General features: G+C 44.6%; 1 protein-coding gene across 1 annotated transcript in view; it reads left to right on the forward strand.

The window, feature by feature from the left end:
• The window catches only part of CD36 (CD36 molecule (CD36 blood group)), a 53,160-nt gene extending 41,265 nt beyond the window's left edge, over window positions 1–11,895 (forward strand). The window contains exons 7-12 of the mRNA XM_069627683.1: window positions 191–378; window positions 2,206–2,324; window positions 4,316–4,389; window positions 7,627–7,681; window positions 10,116–10,277; window positions 11,028–11,895. Coding sequence (XP_069483784.1) covers window positions 191–378; window positions 2,206–2,324; window positions 4,316–4,389; window positions 7,627–7,681; window positions 10,116–10,277; window positions 11,028–11,036 — 607 coding nt within the window. The 3' untranslated portion in view covers window positions 11,037–11,895. The remainder of the gene's footprint in view (window positions 1–190; window positions 379–2,205; window positions 2,325–4,315; window positions 4,390–7,626; window positions 7,682–10,115; window positions 10,278–11,027) is intronic.
• The last annotated feature ends 10,983 nt before the right edge of the window (window positions 11,896–22,878 follow it).

Genomic DNA, 22,878 nt, shown 5'->3' on the forward strand with positions numbered 1-22,878 from the left:
CACCCGGTCGTATTTGTTTGTTTTTTGATACTCTCTTATACATTCTGAGTGACGTATTGTTGAGTATAGAAGTGTACACACCTCTAATGCATCTTTCTAAGGGATCGATGCCGTGGCGGTGTAGTGTGATCACAGTCAATGCTCAATGGACGAGGTGATAGCCTGTTTCGTGTGTTCTCTTGAAATGCAGGTCAATTTATGCTGAGTACGAGTCTTCTCTGGACCTGAAGGGGATTCCAGTTGACCACTTTACGCTTCCTCGATCAGCATTTGCCTCTCCTGAGAAAAACCCGGACAATGAATGTTACTGCACCGAAAAAGAGCTTTCCAAGAACTGCACGGCAGAGGGCGTGCTGGACATAAGCCGATGCCAAGACAGTAGGTTTCTACTTACCCAATGCTTTAAAAAGTCTCCGATGATTTCCAATAACTGGGTGTGTACATTTTATAACCAGGATGTATGAAGGCAACACATCTGGTCCTCCAGTCTAGAAGCAATAATAGGAAAAGGGGGGAAATGTCTGAACTTCCTGTCACAGAGGGTCTCCTTATTTGTGCCAGCATGGTCCATTCAGGAAACCCCACTCCCAGGCCATTAACATCCCTGAGATGCACACATGTGTTTGATGTGATGACCTAGCAGACACACACTGAACAGTTGTGTCGGCTATGCCCTGTAGCTTCTACGCTACCAGGAGCAAAGGGCAATGCATGTACGGTGTTGTGTGTGCGTTCAAACTGGATATTGCCTTCTGTATCACGCCGATGATCAAGCCGTGCAAGAGTCAATTCTTGAGTTGAGTCATGACATGCTCACTACATGTCTCTCCATAGAAGCGATCATGGGCACACTTTGTCAACCTGTTCATACATGACAGCTGCAGGAATTGCAGACTTTGAGAGCACATTCCCAGGTCCCAGGCTTTATTTCCAGAGGCGCTCAAGTTCCCCAAGAAGGGCGAGTGGTTGCTACAGGCGCTCATGGCTGCACTGGTCTAAGTACAAAAGATGATCACTCTAGCACATGAGTATTTGCTATTTAAGAACTTCTCTGCCATCTAAACTTGATTCACCCAAAGGCACCCAAGACTTTATTTGCAACAAGGAACCTAATGCAAATACAAGGAAGGTACACGTGGGTCCATGTTAATTGATTCAAACTTTGAGTTCATGTCTTCGAAGGTGCCAAAAAGTGGAATTTTGTAGCGCAACCCTCGGTTCCACTAAAACGCAGACTCCTCCTGTTTAGAGTTTGGCTGCCAACTTTAGAAAGCCATCATCTGTTTTAATGCAAAGCTGGATTTAGATATAATAAGCATGGAATTATAAGGTCAAAGTTCAGGTGGCAGAAAACACCCAACATCTGATGGATTTTGTCGCTTTTTGGAGGTACAAGTTAGTTGGAGTGAATTGTGGTTGTGGTAGGAACAGAAAAAAACAATGCGGTCAAGCGTCGTAACAGACCCCTCTGAAAACCCCCGTATTATCGATGTACATTTCAATCTGTGGCTCTCCAGATCTTTTGGACCACAACTTCCAGGATCCCCCATCATTGACTATGTTGCATAGGACTGATGGGAGTTGTAGTCCAAATGTCCAGTGAGCCAAACGTGGAAACCTTGTTTCATAAAATGACAGTTGATATTTGCCTTGCTTTACATTTACACTCTAAAGAGGGCTTGAGGCACAGAAGAGGAATTGACCGTGACGGGCCAGTCAAGGCCTGTCACTGCCGCTGTGCATACAGCAACCAACAGAGTTGAGCCAAACACAGGGGCCCTCAAGGGTGACCGCGGTCAGGTGGGTGTCGAGCATGCGTGTAACCCTTGCACACCTGATCTCACCTTGTAACATTGTCAAGTCGCTCCTGCTCCATGTGAGGTCCATTGGTCGAACCCATAGACTTTCTTCCAGAAGACGTGCCCTTTGCATCTGGCCCTTTGCATCTGGCCCTTTGCATCTGGCTCCAGAATCTGCTTTCTGTATTATCCTCCAGATGTTTCTAGATTTGCAGTGTGTATTGAATCTGATTGGATGATGGCCTTGATGACTTTACCAATGTTATTGTGATACTGAAACCAACTGGTGATAATATAGGAATTGCATTAAGTATCCTTTACAAAGAGCCTTCCGTAACTTTGTGATGCTTCTTTTGATAGCGTTTTTCTTCTGATTGTTTTATCCTTTCCTTTTATTTCTCTTTAGAGAAACCGGTGTACCTATCCCTCCCCCACTTCCTGTACGCCAGCGAGTTCATTTTGGATGTCTTGGAGGGATTGAAGCCTAATAAGGAGGAACATGAGACCTTCTTGGATGTTGAGCCGGTGAGCAACTAAAGGCTTAATTTGATGAATTATTGAAGTAACCCGTAGAGGGTTAAACCTGTAAGGTAGTTCCGAATGTACTAAGATACATGATTCCATGTCACCTTTCCCTTGGACGCTGCTGCCCGCAAATATGGACATGGCCCTAGATTAACCAATGGAATCCTAATAAAAAACAAAAGGAGTGCATCAGTAAAAATCAGTAAAAATCAAAACCTTCAATTCATGCCGATGCGCGTAACTTAATCTGCGTCACATTCATCAATTCATTCACTTCCTAGCTCTCAATAATGCATGTGACAGTTGTGGTAAGTGGGACATGATATATGATATTTATAACGCACCTATACACAAGTGTTTCAAGGTGCGACAACACGAGATTGACCAGAGGACATCGGCCCTCAATGATCTGATTTATTTATATCGCGCATACTTGACAAACTTATTCGCATTTGGGCGCAGCTGGCACATCAAATAGTGATGGAAAAAAACAGGAGCACCAGAAGTCAACCAATGGGCAATAAGTAGGGTCCAGTGAAATGGAACACCCCTAACTAGTGCAAGGATTCATTAAAATAGATGAGTCTTTACCGCTTTTCGAAAGAGACCGAGTGATTTCACTGCCCTAACCTCTAGGGGTTGTATGTGCCAAACGCTAGGACCACAGACTGCAAAACTTCAATGACCGCTGAACACACAAGAGGATGATGGGATACTTAGCAACTATTTGTCCACAGACCGGAGGGAGCGGGTTAGGCAGTAATTGTAGATTTTGTCTGCCAAATAGAGTGGGCCAATTTGCTTAGGCAATTTAAGACCGAGAACTTTAAAGTAATTTCTGTCCCTCACAGATAGCCAGAGATATGACCCGATTGATTCACCACCATCACCAATCTCACTGCTGCCTTCTGTGCTCTTTGTAGCCGTTGACTACTGCAATAGCCTCGTATCTCAGCCAAAAAGTGCCAAGTTGAGAATGTACCAATACTCCGACCAATGCAGACTGCTCCTGATGTGTGGTCGCGCACCTCCATTCCAGCGGTGGTGCTTCATTGGTGTTTCTGGCTAGCACGGTTTCTTATCTTGTACCTGGCTTTGGTCTGCGCAGCTGTGCTTAATTCAGTGGTTTCTCCCCTTCGGGACGGACGAGCTCTGGACGTCACATTGTCGGGATGCTGACCCGCTGCTCCGAGCTTCGTCCATCTTCCTTCAACTTTGGCGGGATCGGGCTCTCCGGATCCTCTGCCTTCCACCAAGCAGCAGAATTCCCCGTACTTCACAGCTGCTCTACCCACCACTGCTTCCTGTGAGGGGGGAATCCCTTTTCTGCACAGTCGTACCTGGCTGGTGTTTCTCCCTCTTCGGCTGCTTCTCGCTTGTTGCTGGCATCCAGGTGCATTTAAGTTTCTCCCTGGAAGGCAGGGGAGATGCCGTTGATCGCGTTCATCACATGAAGACAGTAACGAGTCTAGGTCAGAAACCAAGACATTCACTTTAAAGGGGTCCTGTGTTTGCTGGACATGGCGGCTGAACCGGAAAATCAAACCTTCATGATGTAGAAGTAAAGGGAGGTGGGATGGAATCCTACCAGAGAGGGTGAGGGGTCTCACCCAGTGGGATCCCACTTGCGTAGTGGACTCGCCTCCCTAGTCCTAAGGGGGTGGCTCCCCCTTGTAGAGACGAATTCCCTGGATTTGTCACATTGAGGACCTGAATGAGGGGGAGGGGGGCTTCCTGTAAATGTGTTCAGACCAGTGACTTACCGGGGCCAAGTTACAGCACTACACACAATAACAGCTTTGCATTGCAGACCAGCTTAACATGTCACCAACATGCTCGAAACAACGAAAGAGTTTCTTTCAAGATTTCTCAGCGGTCTTGTGTTTGCACAGTCGTAGCGCACCCACACACTAACACATTTTGTAAATTGTTAAATCAGTATCTTTTTATATATATATTGAATATTAAGCGTGTATTTTTTGTTATTTCAGACAACAGGGTTTACTTTACAATATGCCAAAAGACTGCAAGTCAATTTAATGTTCAGGCCTACAGAGAAAATTGAGTAAGTATTATTTACATTACAGATCCGTTCCGAGGTGTGTTGTATTATGCTAGAATAGATGCCCCAGGTTCTCCAAGGCCATTAGAACGCGGGTGCAAATGCCATGTTATAGAACTGGACAGAAATCTATGGCAGAAATGGTGCTTCGCCCAGATGAGGCTCTATGTGGGCCACCGTAGAGGCCCCGCCCACCTCCGTAGTCCAGCCGCTCGCATAGGTTCACACGCTACATACACCCATCAAAAAGAAACGGGGAGGTTATGGAGCGAAGCTTGCAGAAAATGTTTTGCCTCCGTGTTGAGCTGCAGTGACATGAAAGAGCAAAATCTAACTTGCATGTGGAATGGCAGAGAGGTCACCTGGCATGAGGGTGGGTGGGCATCAGATGCCCCTGTCCCCTGATGCCAGTGTGAGCATTAAAAGAGCCTGGGAATGCAGCCATCACAAAATGAGGTGGGAAAGAGAGCGGAATGGGGAAGGATGCTTTCTGCAAAACTGTAGCCAATTCCAAATCATGGGGAAAGGGAAAGAACACATATCTAAGCCACACGGTTAAAATGGGGAGTCACCTAAGGCTGTGAGGAGAAAAGTGGTGAACAATGAGCAGTGGAAAGGAATGCGGTCGTAAGGTGCCCTTCCGATGTAATCATAGAATAAGGTGGACAGTACCAAAATAAAAAGAAAAATAGGTGTTAGCCCAGGGAAAGGGTTGTACAAAGACATGAGGGAGAAATAGAGCAAGAAAATAACAGAAAAAAGTGGATGAAAGAATGAGTCTGGCAAAAAAGATGAAAGATGTGGGCTAAATAAGATTGGATAGGACAATGAACATGGAAAAAGGCAAACGGTGTGATCTGTGGTGGGGGCTGGATGGAGGTACTTGGCGTTATGAGTGTTTAAAGGTAGCAGAGCCTGGGGTGGGAGTAGGCTGGCTCTACGAGATGGGTTAATGGTGCTTAGATGGATTGTCAGAGTTAAAGCAAATCACTGTTGCCTCGGACCCTCTCGCAGTTCCTCCAATATCCAGCATAGATGGACAACGCTGCAGAAAGGCGCGAGCTTTTGTTATTTTGGCATCATTGGGTAAGAAGAGTCCATGATCTCCCTGTTTCCCTTTAATGGGTGTATGCAGTGTGTGAACATATGCAAATGGATGGACTGTGGAGATGGGCGGAGCCTCTACGTTGGCCCACAGAGAACTTTATCCGGATAAAGTACCAATTCTGCCCGAGATTTCTGCATGTGTGAGTCTGGCATTGCACAACGGTTTTCACTCTCTGAAAGTTAGACTGACATTGGGGACTTATGTCTCTCTTGTTGCCTAGTGACGTCAAACTACTAAAAGCTCACGGCTTTCTGCAGCATCGCCCATATATGCTGCATACTGGTGGACCTGCGAGAGGGTCCGAGGCAACGGGGGTTTGCTTTATCTCTGACAATCCATCCAAGTACCATGAACTGATCTCGTAGAGCCAGCCTACTCCCGCCCCAGGCTCGGCCACCTTTACACACTCATTACACCAGCTACCCCCCTACACAGCCCCCTCTCTTGACCACAACGTATGCCTTTTTCCATAGTCATTGGCCTACCCAATAGGCCATTTAGTGCACACACCATCATTTTGCCAGACGCATGTGCACCCCCTTTTTCTGTTTTTTTTCCTCAGGTGTAGCCCAGGGAAAGGTGGGCAGCAACCTATTCTATTTCTGTACGGTCCACACCTATTATCGCATCTTTGCTTGCACCGGAAGGGCCCCTTCTCCCTGTATTCTTTTCCACTGCTCAACGTTCACCCCTTTTCTCCTCACATGAGTAGGTGACTCTCCATTTGAACGCGTAGCCTGCCATGTTCTTTGCCTTCCTCACGGGGCAGACCTGGCTACATGTTTGCAGAGCACCACGTCTCCTGCTCTGCTCTGTCCCACCATGTTTTATGATGGCTGCATTTCTGCATGACCCAGAAAGGCGAGGAAACACCTTCTAGCCATATATGCCAATATTGACTCAGTGACGAACATGGCTAAGAGCAAGCGATTCATGTACGACTTATCGGCATACATAGGCCCCAATGCAAAATGCACTTCAAAATGCAAAATTGGATATTGAGCAATTGTTTGGGTGGACTAAAATATATATTGAAGCATAGGTAAGGGACACAAGACCAAACTGTACAGTATTCCTTGCACTATACGTATATATCAGACAGATGTTTGGTGGCTGGATCCTTTCCATAATAAGTTGTGCTACTTTTACAACGTGGACTATGGAGGGAATGGGAGAACCGTATCCTTCTACAATCTAAGCCAGCACCTCTTCCGGGGTCACCATGCACGTGAACTATTGGGAATAGCTTATTGGGATTGAACTGGTGGCCTACAGTCAACATCTCGTCTCCACTTTCAATTCAGCCTTTTGCTTTTTCAATGTGTCTAAGGGACACTTACTGTTTGAAACCTAATATAAAATGAAACTGTCAAAGTACTTCTTACCACTTTTGTTAAAAGTGGTGAACCCTTTAATTATGGGCAGAGTAGAATCTAGCAATTGATTTCTAAATCAACCAAAGGTTTAATGATGCGTATTGGTATTCTGTAAATCAAAAGAATAGTTTGATTTGTGTACTTACCTCCATCGGAGAGTTCCAAGCTGCCTGTCCCTCCAGAATTATTTTTTAAATGAGGGTGGGTGGGGTGCTAGTTCACTCCCAGCACAGGCGACTTGATTTTAGATTGCCTCACCATATGATCTCAGAGGTAAAACCAACATCTGGATTTCATGAGATTCCCAAGAACCATCCTCTTTCCAACATGATCTCAAGGACATGAGCCGCGTACCTTTGCTTGACCATTGAGTGCTTAGGCCTGGCCTGGCTCACGCCCTCAGTGGGACAGGTTTGTGCTTAACCAATCAAATTAAAACAAACCGAACTACAGCCCATAGACATTTTAATGTGGACCAAAAAAATGCCACCGCAACACTATGGCTAGCCAGATGTTTTGGACTAGCAATCCCATGGTCTTTCAACACTGGCTAAGCCGGCTAGGACTGATGGGAGTTGTAGTTCAAAAGATCTGGCAACGCAAAGTTTGCAGACCCTTAATAGCGGAGGACTTTTACTGTAGATGTTGCTTGTGACCCTGCTCTTTAAAGTTTAAAAGGAATATGGCTTGAACATAGCATTGGTGCTCTGCTTTCATAACTCATTTGTAAATGTGTTGCTATTTTCCCTCTTTTAGGGTCTTCTCAAAACTTGCCAACCCCTTTCTCTTCCCTGTCCTGTGGCTGAATGAGGTAAGCCATGTGTTTCCTGCCAATGGGGCGCATTTCACCCCCAATAAGAGTCGCTCCAAGCCATTTGAGTTGTCGACTTCGTCCTTCATCCTTGGTGTTAGTACAGAGCATCTGGTCGATGGGGGCTGGTGATTATTTCTTTCCAAAGTGATTTTGAATCCCCCCCCAAATAAAATTGCTTCTTACATCGCGCTTCATTACATTTTCTGTTCAGTATACATTTCACGTGTGCCTAAGTAAGTTGTGCAGCGGTATGCAACACTTCATTGCAGTGAATGCATTCCTGTAATCTGGTGTTGCGAAATATGTGTTGCATTCTGCATTTTAGTTGCGTGACAGCTTTGAGTTGTGGCATTATAGTCAGTTAATCCCTTTAATTTGCTATCATATGCTTTCTTACAGATAAGTATTTTTGAATGAACGTGTAATTGTTTATATTATGTTTTCCAAAGCTGCTGCGTGCAGGAGGGTTTGAGGCCTGCACATGTATTATAGCTGTCTCTACTCTACCCTTTGCAATTCATCATCTGTAAAATATATAATATTCACAGAAAGAAAGCAGCATTGCCCACAGCAAACAATAGCATCACATGTGCTGGCAAAGAGTCCTGGCTGATTATACGACGTAGAGAGGCTCCCATTTTCAGACCTCCCCCAAAATACATAAAACAATTCCAGGTGAATGGGCATCTGTGCAGGAAACAAAGGGGGTTATTAGAAAAAAAACTCTCCCAACAGCTGGGGAGACACAGTTGCGGAAACAGTCCTGCACTTGGGCTAACAGAGACTTCCCAGCTCTGCCTTTACAAAAGGAAACTTTTATAGACATGAATACATTACCAATGATTTAGACATGTTAAGACAAAGGTTGGTCAGGTCGTCCCCATTGAACACACAAACCGCCCATTTTCTAGCAACATCCTTTGGGAACACCCTCCTCCTTACTTACATCACAATGTGCTGACCTGGAAAATTAGCTTGGGAGGAATACTGGTTCCAATCAAATATTGTTTGCCTGGAGAACAAAAGGAGGTGATGCCCAGTACCAAGCTCCATTTACAGTAAACCTTTGTCTCATCTCACTCTGATTGGCTGTCCTGTTTTCCCTATCCGTTCCCTGCTTTGTGCCAAGTTTTAGTTAACAAAAAAACCTTTGCGAGGGCACTGCAAAATCTATATTCCCTATGTAATTCTTATTTGATATTATATTAATGGCAAAGTTGGCACCTGGCTTTCTGAGCAAAATCCCCCTCCGATGAGGCCATTCTCTTCCTCGTACTCCAACCTTGAGGTTCAGTATTAAATTATCTTATGTGCTGAGCAAGCCTTTCTAATGTGCCTGTGATTGTGTGAATTCGGCCTTGCTAAGCTTTTGTAAGGCCTGGAAGTGCCGGCTAGTTCTGAACCACTCTGTGGCAACCATTTTGGAGGACATGACTGCCCGGTATTATTGAGTTTCTTTGGCCAACTACAAGCATATATTGCTTGTGCTACGCTTCAGCCCGGGCATGACTTAGGTTGTTTCTTTTACATGTACAATTGCACAGAGGTTCTTCACATATAAATGCAGATTTGACCTAATGTCTGTGTGTCTTCATGGTGTGTTTATATGTACTAAATGGCTCATGGATGCATGCATGTTTCTATGTGGTCATTCTCACTATTTTTAGTTCACGCTGGATTTATCATTACTGCCCCTGCTTAGCATATTGATGATACGTGGATAACGCTTCTCCTATTTACAACATTGGACTGAGGAGGGGCAAGAGCTCTGAGTGACATGTTCATCTGTCCATTAACAGGGGGATGGGCAGTAACTATGTGTTTACCCCTTAACACTGCCTGTAGGAATAAAAATGCAAAGACTTCAGAGGAAACCCAAAAGCTGATCAATATGTGAAATAGTAAAAAGGGAGAAGTACCATGAATTCTCTCCACTAAAAAATCAACAATAACAATCTCATGTAGGGTCTGGATGTGCAAATGTGCAGGCAAGACTTTCTTTTTAAATCAATGTTATCGTCTAAGTGTATAGAGGCAGACTTATTGGTTTTGCCAATTCTTTGCTTGATGTGTTGTGAAGGCCGGTTCCATCCCTTCTTGCACAGCACAACAGAGAACTGTGCACAATAGTACACATTACGCAAGTGCTGGCAGAATTTATCATTTGGTACGCTGTTTTTCTATTTTAAACAGCGTCCTCATCAACATGACAGGAGCACAAATCCCTGCCCAAAATTCGGTTGTCAGCTTTGTTTTAAATTACCCACTATATACTTGTGCCCAAGAGTCAGAATTGATAAAGTGCCTGTTACTCAATATAGTTCTCTGAAAAGGTTACTGTTGTGAACTTATCTATTTTGTGGATGTTGGTAACATTCGTAGTCTTCCGTCACCAGCTCGGTAATCAGACCACATTGTACTTGTGTTGCAGACGGCCACAATTAACGATGCCAAAGCAGATTTCTTCAGAGACACCGTCACTACCCCGATGAACGCTCTGAAGATAATACAGATCACTTTGCTGACTGTGGGAATCGTCCTGTTCCTCGCCTGCTCCATCGCCCTTTGCGTGCGCTCAACGAAATCTAAACGGGTGAGTACGGGATCACTCGACATATCATGTAGTACTTAGAACTGTAGTAGGCAGTGGTTCGGCAGAATTCTCAACTTGAGAAGCCTTGTACATGAATCCATAGGGAGATGGGGGTCTATAGAAAATGTGTGCTAAGACTGTAAAACAATTGCTCTGCTTAGCAGGAAAGGTTCCTCTTTCCTCACCATTCCCTGCTACTTCATACGATCTGCTTTGCCTTATCCTATTTTGCACTGGTACGTCCTTTCCATATTATGCTCCTTTGCCCGCTGAGTAGGGGTGCATCCAGCTTGGGTATTTTTTCAGCTGTGTAGGCAAATGATTGGCCAGCGGCTACCCACTTTTCACCAATATGCATCCTGATTTGTAGGCTTCTCAGTGATTCGCTTTCCCCCAGGCCGTCCGAACACCACTCAAGTAGGCTGTATCCTGTATCCTCGCTCGTTCAATATGTGGACGTTGGTAGGATGAAGGGCTGAGTCAGACCTGCTGGGGGATTACATCTGTGTTTTGCATGTTGCAAACACATATTGGAGGTGTTAACCTGCTGAGCTATCTTACCTGCCTTATCTCTGTTGCACATAACCAGCAAGAGGTATGCGGCCTACCGCACTGCCATGAATGCCGGTACCCCCCAATAATCTATAATCTATGAACATGACAGCTGCAAGGAATGAAGTGTATTTATGTTTATCTTGTTTAAAGTGCCAGGTTTTGATTGTTTCACATCTGCTTGTCCCCCGCTTGCAGGTGCACTAAACAGATGTCTGCTGAACTGAGTTTGCAAGCGGCACTTTCTTCACACAACCCCAGGCATGAAAAGAACAAGGACTTAAATACATGAAAATGGGAGGTTTTGCCAGGTCCTGCTACTCCATTGGAAGATTGTGGCCTAATTTGCGCCTCCAAGAGACATGCATTGCACTTTGCGGCAGTGAAGTGCTTGCTTGAAATGCTACCAAAATGACCATTGAATAGCGCTGATTAAGCATCAAGGAGAGAAAAGGGCTCCAGAGAGCAAAGCAAACAAAGAGTGCAGCATGGGAGTTCTGCTAGTTTAAGAGACTTTGCTGCACTTCTTTTGAAAAAGTGTTTGTGGAAGTGCAGTTTTGCATTCTTAATGTTGACAACTGAACCCCCAGACTGCACGACACCAGGAGGGACAGTCCCGATTTTGGAACCAAGGACTGTTTCTTTAGGTATTGTTAAATAACCCCCTTCAAACATGCATTTTAGCAGCGCCCAACACTTGCGCCTGCATCCGAGCAGAGGGGCCTGGCAGCTGTTGGCATTTTCACACTTTCTCGGGACCGTCCTGGGACGGGCCTGAGTAACACACAGGAATTAAAACTGCCCACGATACTCTATATAATATGTGGCATTGCTTTGCTATCTTTGTTCCTACACCTGCTCTGCACCAGATGAATTGAGATGGCAAGTGAGCTGCGTGGCAGTTCACGTGTAATGCAGCAGTCGGTTCTGCTGCCAAGTGCTCTGAAGCAACTAGGAACCTTACATTCCATGTACAGCAAATAAACCTTCCTGAAAATGACCATAAGAATGTGTGTTTTGAGCCAAACAGATGCTTATTTGGAAAGATGTCTAATTCTAATAAAAACAAGAATTGAAAGTCTGTTGCACCTCGAAAACAAGTGATGTGTTTATTTACGGGGGTTCAGGTTTGAGCAGTGAGTGTGCGCGGTTCATCAGGCGAACAAGCAATGTAGGGGCGACCCGGGGATACTCCTAAACCCCCAAGATTTTTAAAAATAATTTGAAATGGTGCATTTTACAGATACATTTTTGAGAAATTTTGGGTGAAAACTCGTACAGTTTACAAAGGTTCAGTGGGGTTACATAAGAACAAATGAAATTGACGCCAGTTCACCAACAACAATTTGTATGGTGCCTCTGGCCCAGAGTCAAACTGGGACAAGAAATAGGGCCGGTCACCCAAAAAAAAGTGGCCCACCCCTCGCCTCAGACAAGTGGCCCACCCCATGCCTCACGACCCTTGACCTCTGATGATATCACTGGAAGTGATGTCATTTGACCCCACCCCAAAGTGACATCCCAGGAAGTGATGAAACACAACCTTTCACCCCTTGACAAAACAGCATTGTTCCTATTTGATGCCACTACCTAAGTACATTAAATTATTGTGAATCCAAGCAGACGTCCAAGGCTAAATGATATTATGTTATTGTATAGCACTTACGCTTAAGCTCCTTTTTATAGAACAAATATGCAGACAATAGCACCGAACCTGTGTTGGTACTCATTTATCGACCTAAGAAAAACAAAATGAAAAAAAAGATATCTTTTTCTTCATTTTTTTTCTTCCAACCAGCCCAGGCATGGCCAGAAACCGGCCCCCACTCCCCTGCGACGATTTCGGCCCGGCCACGGGCCAAAAGGCCGAGGGGCCAATCCGACCTTGCTCTGGCCGTAACACACACCAGCATTGCCATGTGAAACACTTTCATGATGTCGCATGCACTGTATATGAATTCACATTCACAGCATAAAAATGTCACCCTCACATGTGACACAAAGATGTCACCCTCACATGTCACGCATATTTGGTGCATTGATTTGCTGCACTATTTTCTATCCATTTCGACCATCATGTTGCAAACGAGCTATTTCAGCAATACCGCTGGAGGTATTCTCTACAAGCTATTCCCATTAGCAATGGGCTGCTGGTATTTCAGAAAGGGGACAGACTTTTTGAAATATCAATGGTGGTACCAGCACGAGAAGTATTTAATCCGAAAAATCCCCATGGACTGTAATGAAACCATAGTGGCCGGAGGAATACAAAATCCCTCCCTCCACCAAGAGTTCTGCGCTACTGTATACAATACCAAGCCCAATTGTGGAACACTCCTGGTGTGCAGCACGCCGCTGCACTTGAGCGAGGTCCACCTATAAGCAATGACATAAAATGAAGCTTTAATGAAACTCTTCTTCAAACCTGATAAAGGTGCTATGTGGCATACATTGAACTGCACTGTCCAGCTCCTTTGATGAGCAGCAATTGCCCTTGAGATGGATGGGGATGCAGATCTTACTCGTACATCAATAATAGAGCCGACTCGGGAAGTTGACCTAAGTAAGACTGTTTTAACGAACATCCACGCAATCGTTCGATCTTCAAACTCAAAGCATTTAAGAAAAAACAGCACTTTTATAAGCAAAATGTGCCATCAATGACGTCTAAATCGCATGTGTACTAACGTCATCCTACGTTGCAAACTACAAAAACTTATGTTCATGGGCTGTTGGTTTTGAGAGAACATATAAGTATATGATCCATACTAGTCTAAAAAAGTGTAACTATGTGATTTGTTACGTAACATCAGGTGGGCAACTAAGCCCTCCTCTAAAAAATGACTACTATGAACGTCACTAAATACACAACATCCCATTGGTTTACACACCAGAGAACCCCTGAAATATCAGGTCCTCTACAATTGGTTGGCACTATATCCATCTTCAGTACTTTTCCACCTACGTTAGCAGCCTGCAGCTGGCCTGCCAGGTGCTGGTGAGGTCGCCTTAACTTTAGCTTCCCACCAATTAGCATATCATCTATCATCACCTCAGTGGTCTACTGTCAATTAGGCCTTTGAACTTCGTCCTTGAGAGTGTTCGTAGCTCTGAGAAAATTAGGGAGTGAGAAGCACAGTCTGCTTTCATGCGTAGGTGTGATCATCTCGTTCATCCAACTTCATGCTTCCATGTGACTAGAGACCATAAAATCAAGCCTTTTTGTGTATTTAATATTTTATTCCAATAGTCCTCTGACATCTTCCTTGTTATGTTCACGCCTTCTGGACAAGAGGTTTGTTCTTTCACACGATTTTGCATCCAAAGTCAGTTTACTCCAGTTTGATAAGACCTTGACTTCTTGGGGCTCACCCAACCTCACCTTTCTGAGCTCCGCTTCTGTAATTCAATGTCTGCTTTTTGACTGTGACACACTGAACAGAGGCCTTTTTGCTAATGTCCAACCTGCTTTAATACGTTTAGTGGAAACATCCATAATGCTCTCATTCCTATGTATGTATACGTTGGCGCTTGCCTCAATCTATTTTACCATAAGTGTAGTGCTAGCTTCACAATTAATTTGCTGCTTGCGTTTCTTCGTGTAAGATGATTTAATATCTTCATCTGTTTCTGTGGCATAAACTTCTTCACCTTGAGCCCAAGATGTCACTTATCCTTGTTGCTTTCTTGAAGCCTTATAGAATATCCACACTCTCTGGTCACTGCATCTTGTTAACTACTTCATCTTCAGCTCCATGTAACATATACTTGGCAATGGCTAGTACTATTACCATTCACCCTTGCCACGTATTGGTTCTGCTTCTTCAGGGATTTCATTCAGATGGCCATCATAATTCTTTGTATGCAGATAAGGTTTTCTCAATGGGTACATTGGCTCCAAGATTCTCTTAGTCCAGTGCCAGTGAAAGGGCCAGTACCTGAGTCCATATTCTGCTCTTTGTCGATTCATCTGTTCTGTATAAGTCACATACTCTGGTTTCCAGCATACAGATTAAAGAGGTGAGTCGATTGAGATGGGGGTGCTTGGCTCCTTCTCTATAATATCTTTTTAGAAAAATCAATATGGCTGTATTTGACCAATGTAGAGCTCTCAATGTGCCCCACATCAAGTGTGGGCATCCCACACATTCCTGCATCTGTTCCTATCATGTAACTACCATAAAAACGCACTACAAGTCCCACAATGCAAAGCAAAAGCACAGTCTGAATGAGCAAATTCATCAGACATGAAAAATGTGATGACTGCACCATGCTCTCTGAGAAGTACCTACTCCATCTCTTGTTCCACAGACTTCCGTGGCTCAGCATCTCCATTGCATGCCTTACCCTTCCTGCACACCCTAAGCAAGAGTGGCAGCTAATGTTTGCTCCATAACAGCTGCAGGGTGAGAAACATGGCATCTTTCAGTAAAATACACACATGTGGCCCATTTCCTTCTGTTCAAGCCCCACCCTTCCAACATACTGACAAAATTAAAGAAATACAAGCATATTAAAGTCTTTCAGATTCAAAGAGATGGGCACAGACTGTCAGTGGTGGAGTGACTGTATATGTAACACTTCAATTGGTAAAGTTGAAGCTAGGCCATTCTTAGGAGCCATTGTGACGGAGGAGAATGATGCTTTCGAGGGCCAAGCCAACAAAATGTTCTTGCTCCAAATGAGCAAAGAGGGGCCCACTGTAAAATAACAGAGCCCCTGCGACTGCTCGCAATACAGTGGCGTCTCAAGGAATCACATTTAGGGAGGGGGCACAGAGGGAGCCACAGACAAAAGCATTGGGAGGCACCTATAAAAGCCCAATGTATATGCTTTTGTCAAATTGACATTGATCCAAAGTGGTCCAGGGGAGGTAGAAATTGTGCATTTATACAGCAAGAAATGTTTTTGGAAGCACATTCAAAATTGTAATACTTCTGAAGCCAGGGCATCAACTGTAAGCAGCATGCCATGTGTCATAGGTCAGCAGAAATGACACTAGTTGTAATATTGGCCCAGGAGTACATGCAGTGCACAGCATTGGGTTCTGATGTTCCAGAATATGAAAACATATGTGGTAAGTCACCAGGTATGAGGTGTAACCTTGCAGCATATGCTTCATATACAACGTAGTGTCTAAAATCCCCTCCAGCAGTCAGAGGCGTTGCTAGAGGGGGGCTAAGAGGGCTATAGCCCCTGGTCTTTTGGTTGTAGCCCCGGATAGAATCTCAGGAGCTACAGCCAAAAGCCTAGCTAGCTCCCAGTCCCAACAGTTCCGACATCAGCTTAGTCCCGGGTCTTTTCCAGACCTAGCAACACCCCTGCCAGCAGTGCCTTCATAGAGCTGCTAAATACCCAACGTGTAAGCTTCAGCATCACTGCAGAAATTACTTCCTCTGAGGACAGACAAACGCAGAACTGGCCGGATTTACAAGACTAGATTTTTTTTTTACAAATCTATATTTTGTCAAATGTTTTTCCTACCTCAAATGCAACATTTCACTTAACTTGAAAGCCAAAAATCTTAAAGATAGGACTGAAACTGAACATGCGTGTTTGTGGTCTCGAATTGCAGAAAAATGTTTACATTAATAAAGGTTCAAACGTGAATTTCTGTGGATCGATGCAAACCTGTCAATTACAATGATCATGCTCATTTGGCCAGCAAGTCTGAGGAAAGTCTGTCACATCTTGCCTCACTGGCAATGGAGTCCAGCCATTGTTGCGTGCAGATAGTGCAGAAAAGCTTCTTTCACATGAAGCGCTACTCACGGGTAAAACACAAGCAATTTTACACAGTCGGTACAGTTCGAGGAATGGAACAGCATAAGGCTCCAGAAAGTTTGTGAACTCCAGAATTGTGTTCATCTTAATGGCATCAGATGCCTTTTTCCTTGCCAGTGTTACCAGTGCCTGCTTTAGTTCTGTTTGCAAGTTCTCCAGTTCACAGGAGTAGAACGTGGCCATGGGTGCCAATTTCTGAAAACTGAGAAAAGAATCAGATCTGGGATTTAGTGCCTTTATACCTTCCATGATCAGCAAAGAATCTTTCGAAAGGTGTGATTTCAGTTCTGAGATTATTCGGTCAAGAACTACATACACAAAATGTTTAGTGAAATCCTCTTTTGTGCGCAGTCTTGGCCGCTGTCCCACAGCCTCCATTATGGCACTATTTCTTAAGTGGAAAGGCAGGCGACAATCACGCTTTTTGCTAGGCGATTCAGCCTCACCATGTGTAGGTGCTGCTGTACCACACTTACTGCTCAGCTGCACTACTTTGTCCCAGAGATTTTGTATACTTGCATCCATGTCTTGATGACACACTTCCTCAATTTCTTCTATGACAGTGTGTACAAGGACGATACCTGAGACCAAGTCAAGATTTGCTGCTGTAATATATTTGATAGTGTCTCAGTCCTTTTTAATATGTTTTCAAACAGCAGGCGTGCTAGAATGAAGCTGAAGTCAATGAACAGCAGAATGCCATTTGCCTCTATTACGCTCTCTGTATGTCTCCCTTCTAAACATTGAGGGTTTCCAGAAGAGGCTCAAGGGTTTGGAGGACAGCTTTACAGGCAGAATATTGGCATGTCCACCTTGCATCACTTAAGTGCTTTAACTGTAAGACCTGTTTTGACATTTCTGTTTGAACGCTTACAAACACAGAGTGAACAACAGATGTTCTGCAAAACACATAAAGCTTTTCCAATTTCACAAAAAACTCAGTTGCTGCATATACGTGTTTAACCATGTGAACAGTGACTAAATTAAGCCGGTGATTCATACATTGAACATAAAGCATTTTGAACCCGTGCTTGCACCACATTAATCTAACCACTCATCACTGAGGCCCCATCATACCCTTGCCCAACACATTTATTTTGATCAATGCCCAATGATGACAGGACATTAAATATATAGCATGTTAGAGATTCTGCATCAAGGCTATCTGCTTTGTAGAATTTCAGGAATCTTTCATGGACAGACTTATCATGGAAGTATGTCACAACGACAGGCAGCTGTTCGGTTTTGCTGAGATCTCTCGCCTCATCAGCAGGAATAGAAAATGAGCTTCCTTGAAGGCTTTCAGAAATGCCCTCTCTAACGAGAGCAGCCATAACTGAGGGAAGTTAATTTTGAATGGACGGATGTAAATAGCGTGCATTTCTGGGCCCATTACGTTTTTTTTACAATACTGTCTCTTTCAGCAAGTAAATACAATATTTCTCTCACGTTTCCGTGATTGATGTCATCAGAGTTGCAGCGATGTTCCCTTTGGGCAATTATAGTTTGCCAGTTAACAGTAAAATTTGAGCAATTGTTTTAAGGTGATGCATATACCAGAGCGGTGACTGGAAATCAGCATCACTGAGCCCTTTCACGATTGATGGATCATCTTTGATATTTCTTTTGAAATCCTCCTAACTCACACACCCTTCCTCATGGAAAGCAGACTTCTTATGCTGCAATATTCCTTTGCCATTTGCCAATGCATTTTTCCAGTTGGTGAAGCCTACACTGATAAAAGTTATTTTTTTAAGTTCTCCATGAAGAGATTTGGACCTAGAAAAGAATCGGCATGGAAAACAGTATGCTGGCTCCTGGGACATGGTGTGTCCTAGCCGTATCTATCCCTGAAACCAATGCAGACAGAACGATCCAAGGCGCGATCCCTGTTTTGTATGAGAATATGTTTTTAAGACAGGCTGTCAAGGCCCTTCACTAGCAGATGACTACTATCACCAGGACCTGGTGGTGCCTTTCACTTCAGTTCTATCAAAGTCACGTCATCAGAGTCCTGGTTCAAGCATAGTGCCTCCATCCACCAACCAATACACTGCTTGTGGAAATGTATGCAGAGGGTCCAACACCTTCTAAAAAACATCAGTGCCCATAGGGTTACTATATTCCACTCAGCACTCATAGGGTTACTGTATTCCACTCAGCACCCATAGGGTTACTGTATTCCACTCAGCACCCATAGGGTTACTGTATTCCACTCAGCACCCATAGGGTTACTATATTCCACTCAGCACTCATAGGGTTACTGTATTCCACTCAGCACCCATAGGGTTACTATATTCCACTCAGCACTCATAGGGTTACTGTATCCCACTCAGCACCCATAGGGTTACTGTATTCCATTCAGCGCCCATAGGGTTACTGTATTACACTCAGCGCTCATAGGGTTACTGTATTCCACTCAGCGCTCATAGGGTTACTGTATTACACTCAGCACTCATAGGGTTACTGTATTCCACTCAGCGCTCATAGGGTTACTGTATTACACTCAGCGCTCATAGGGTTACTGTATTCCACTCAGCGCCCATAGGGTTACTGTATTCCACTCAGCGCCCATAGGGTTACTGTATTACACTCAGCGCTCATAGGGTTACTGTATTCCACTCAGCGCCCATAGGGTTACTGTATTCCACTCAGCGCCCATAGGGTTACTGTATTCCACTCAGCGCTCATAGGGTTACTGTATTCCACTCAGCGCCCATAGGGTTACTGTATTCCACTCAGCGCTCATAGGGTTACTGTATTCCACTCAGCGCTCATAGGGTTACTGTACACTCAGCGCTCATAGGGTTACTGTATTCCACTCAGCGCCCATAGGGTTACTGTATTCCACTCAGCGCTCATAGGGTTACTGTACACTCAGCGCCCATAGGGTTACTGTATTCCACTCAGCGCCCATAGGGTTACTGTATTCCACTCAGCGCCCATAGGGTTACTGTATTCCACTCAGCGCCCATAGGGTTACTGTATTCCACTCAGCGCTCATAGGGTTACTGTATTCCACTCAGCGCCCATAGGGTTACTGTATTCCACTCAGCGCTCATAGGGTTACTGTATTCCACTCAGCGCTCATAGGGTTACTGTATTCCACTCAGCGCTCATAGGGTTACTGTATTACACTCAGCGCTCATAGGGTTACTGTATTCCACTCAGCACCCATAGGGTTACTGTATTACACTCAGCACTCATAGGGTTACTGTATTCCACTCAGCGCTCATAGGGCTACTGTTTTCCACTCAGCACCCATAGGGTTACTGTATTCCACTCAGCACCCATAGGGTTACTGTATCCCACTCAGCACTCATAGGGTTACTGTATTCCACTCAGCACTCATAGGGTTACTGTATTACACTCAGCACTCATAGGGTTACTGTATTCCACTCAGCACTCATAGGGTTACTGTATTACACTCAGCACTCATAGGGTTACTGTATTCCACTCAGCACTCATAGGGTTACTGTATTACACTCAGCACTCATAGGGTTACTGTATTCCACTCAGCACTCATAGGGTTACTGTATTACACTCAGCACCCATAGGGTTACTGTATTCCACTCAGCACCCATAGGGTTACTGTATCCCACTCAGCACCCATAGGGTTACTGTATTCCACTCAGCACCCATAGGGTTACTGTATTCCACTCAGCACCCATAGGGTTACTGTATCCCACTCAGCACTCATAGGGTTACTGTATTCCACTCAGCACCCATAGGGTTACTGTATCCCACTCAGCACTCATAGGGTTACTGTATTCCACTCAGCACCCATAGGGTTACTGTATTCCACTCAGCACTCATAGGGTTACTGTATTCCACTCAGCACCCATAGGGTTACTGTATCCCACTCAGCACTCATAGGGTTACTGTATTCCACTCAGCACCCATAGGGTTACTGTATCCCACTCAGCACTCATAGGGTTACTGTTTTCCACTCAGCACCCATAGGGTTACTGTATTCCACTCAGCACCCATAGGGTTACTGTATCCCACTCAGCACTCATAGGGTTACTGTATTCCACTCAGCACTCATAGGGTTACTGTTTTCCACTCAGCACCCATAGGGTTACTGTATTACACTCAGCACTCATAGGGTTACTGTATCCCACTCAGCACTCATAGGGTTACTGTATTCCACTCAGCACCCATAGGGTTACTGTATTCCACTCAGCACCCATAGGGTTACTGTATTCCACTCAGCACCCATAGGGTTACTGTATCCCACTCAGCACTCATAGGGTTACTGTATTCCACTCAGCACCCATAGGGTTACTGTATCCCACTCAGCACTCATAGGGTTACTGTTTTCCACTCAGCACCCATAGGGTTACTGTATTCCACTCAGCACCCATAGGGTTACTGTATTCCACTCAGCACCCATAGGGTTACTGTATCCCACTCAGCACTCATAGGGTTACTGTATTCCACTCAGCACTCATAGGGTTACTGTTTTCCACTCAGCACCCATAGGGTTACTGTATTACACTCAGCACTCATAGGGTTACTGTATCCCACTCAGCACCCATAGGGTTACTGTATTCCACTCAGCACCCATAGGGTTACTGTATCCCACTCAGCACCCATAGGGTTACTGTATTCCACTCAGCACCCATAGGGTTACTGTGTCCCACTCAGCACTCATAGGGTTACTGTATTACACTCAGCACTCATAGGGTTACTGTATCCCACTCAGCACTCATAGGGTTACTGTTTTCCACTCAGCACCCATAGGGTTACTGTATTCCACTCAGCACCCATAGGGTTACTGTATCCCACTCAGCACTCATAGGGTTACTGTTTTCCACTCAGCACCCATAGGGTTACTGTATTCCACTCAGCACTCATAGGGTTACTGTTTTCCACTCAGCACCCATAGGGTTACTGTATTCCACTCAGCACCCATAGGGTTACTGTATCCCACTCAGCACTCATAGGGTTACTGTATTCCACTCAGCACTCATAGGGTTACTGTTTTCCACTCAGCACCCATAGGGTTACTGTATTACACTCAGCACTCATAGGGTTACTGTATTACACTCAGCACTCATAGGGTTACTGTTTTCCACTCAGCACCCATAGGGTTACTGTATTCCACTCAGCACCCATAGGGTTACTGTATCCCACTCAGCACTCATAGGGTTACTGTATTCCACTCAGCACTCATAGGGTTACTGTTTTCCACTCAGCACCCATAGGGTTACTGTATTACACTCAGCACTCATAGGGTTACTGTATCCCACTCAGCACTCATAGGGTTACTGTATTCCACTCAGCACTCATAGGGTTACTTTTTTCCACTCAGCACCCATAGGGTTACTGTTTTCCACTCAGCACCCATAGGGTTACTGTATCCCACTCAGCACCCATAGGGTTACTGTATCACACTCAGCACCCATAGGGTTACTGTATTACACTCAGCACTCATAGGGTTACTGTATTACCCTCAGCACTCATAGGGTTACTATTTTCCACTCAGCACCCATAGGGTTACTGTATCCCACTCAGCACCCATAGGGTTACTGTATTACACTCAGCACTCATAGGGTTACTGTATTACACTCAGCACTCATAGGGTTACTGTATTCCACTCAGCACCCATAGGGTTACTGTATCACACTCAGCACCCATAGGGTTACTGTATTACACTCAGCACTCATAGGGTTACTGTATTACACTCAGCACTCATAGGGTTACTATTTTCCACTCAGCACCCATAGGGTTACTACTACATTACACATTCTCCCCTTTCAAACACTTGATCCTCCTCCTCAGAAGACTAATTCAGCTCCCTCTTGTGTTGCTGCTGCTCCTTCCCATCATTATCCGTTTGATGCTTCACTGTCGCACGGGAATAATGGGACTGGATATCCATTTCTGGGAGGTTCTCTCACTATCAAGTAAAATCAATAAAGAGATGTTTTATTTGTTCAGGTAGCCAGCATGTGGGGCTCACTCACCGGTGATCACATTTTAAAGCCAGGATGACAAACCACCTCCCACACTTGCCTCCCTCCTTAAATGCATTTCCATGTATAGCTCTAGGACGATGAGCATGCAAGCCAGTCTTTAAACATTACATACATCTGGGGTAAGGAACAAACACTTTGCAATTGGGCAATTCATTCTAAAATGATCTGCTTGCTTTACTCAGGCGTGTAATTAATGTTGTCGTTTAAATCACTTAACAGATCTCTAAAAATATGTAGCAAGCGTGGTTAGTTGGATAAGTTACTTCAGCATATGGACAGTA

This window comes from Ambystoma mexicanum, chromosome 12, assembly GCF_040938575.1.
Source record: "Ambystoma mexicanum isolate Mex_15411 chromosome 12, UKY_AmexF1_1, whole genome shotgun sequence".
In the NCBI taxonomy this organism is placed as follows: Eukaryota; Metazoa; Chordata; class Amphibia; order Caudata; family Ambystomatidae; genus Ambystoma; species Ambystoma mexicanum.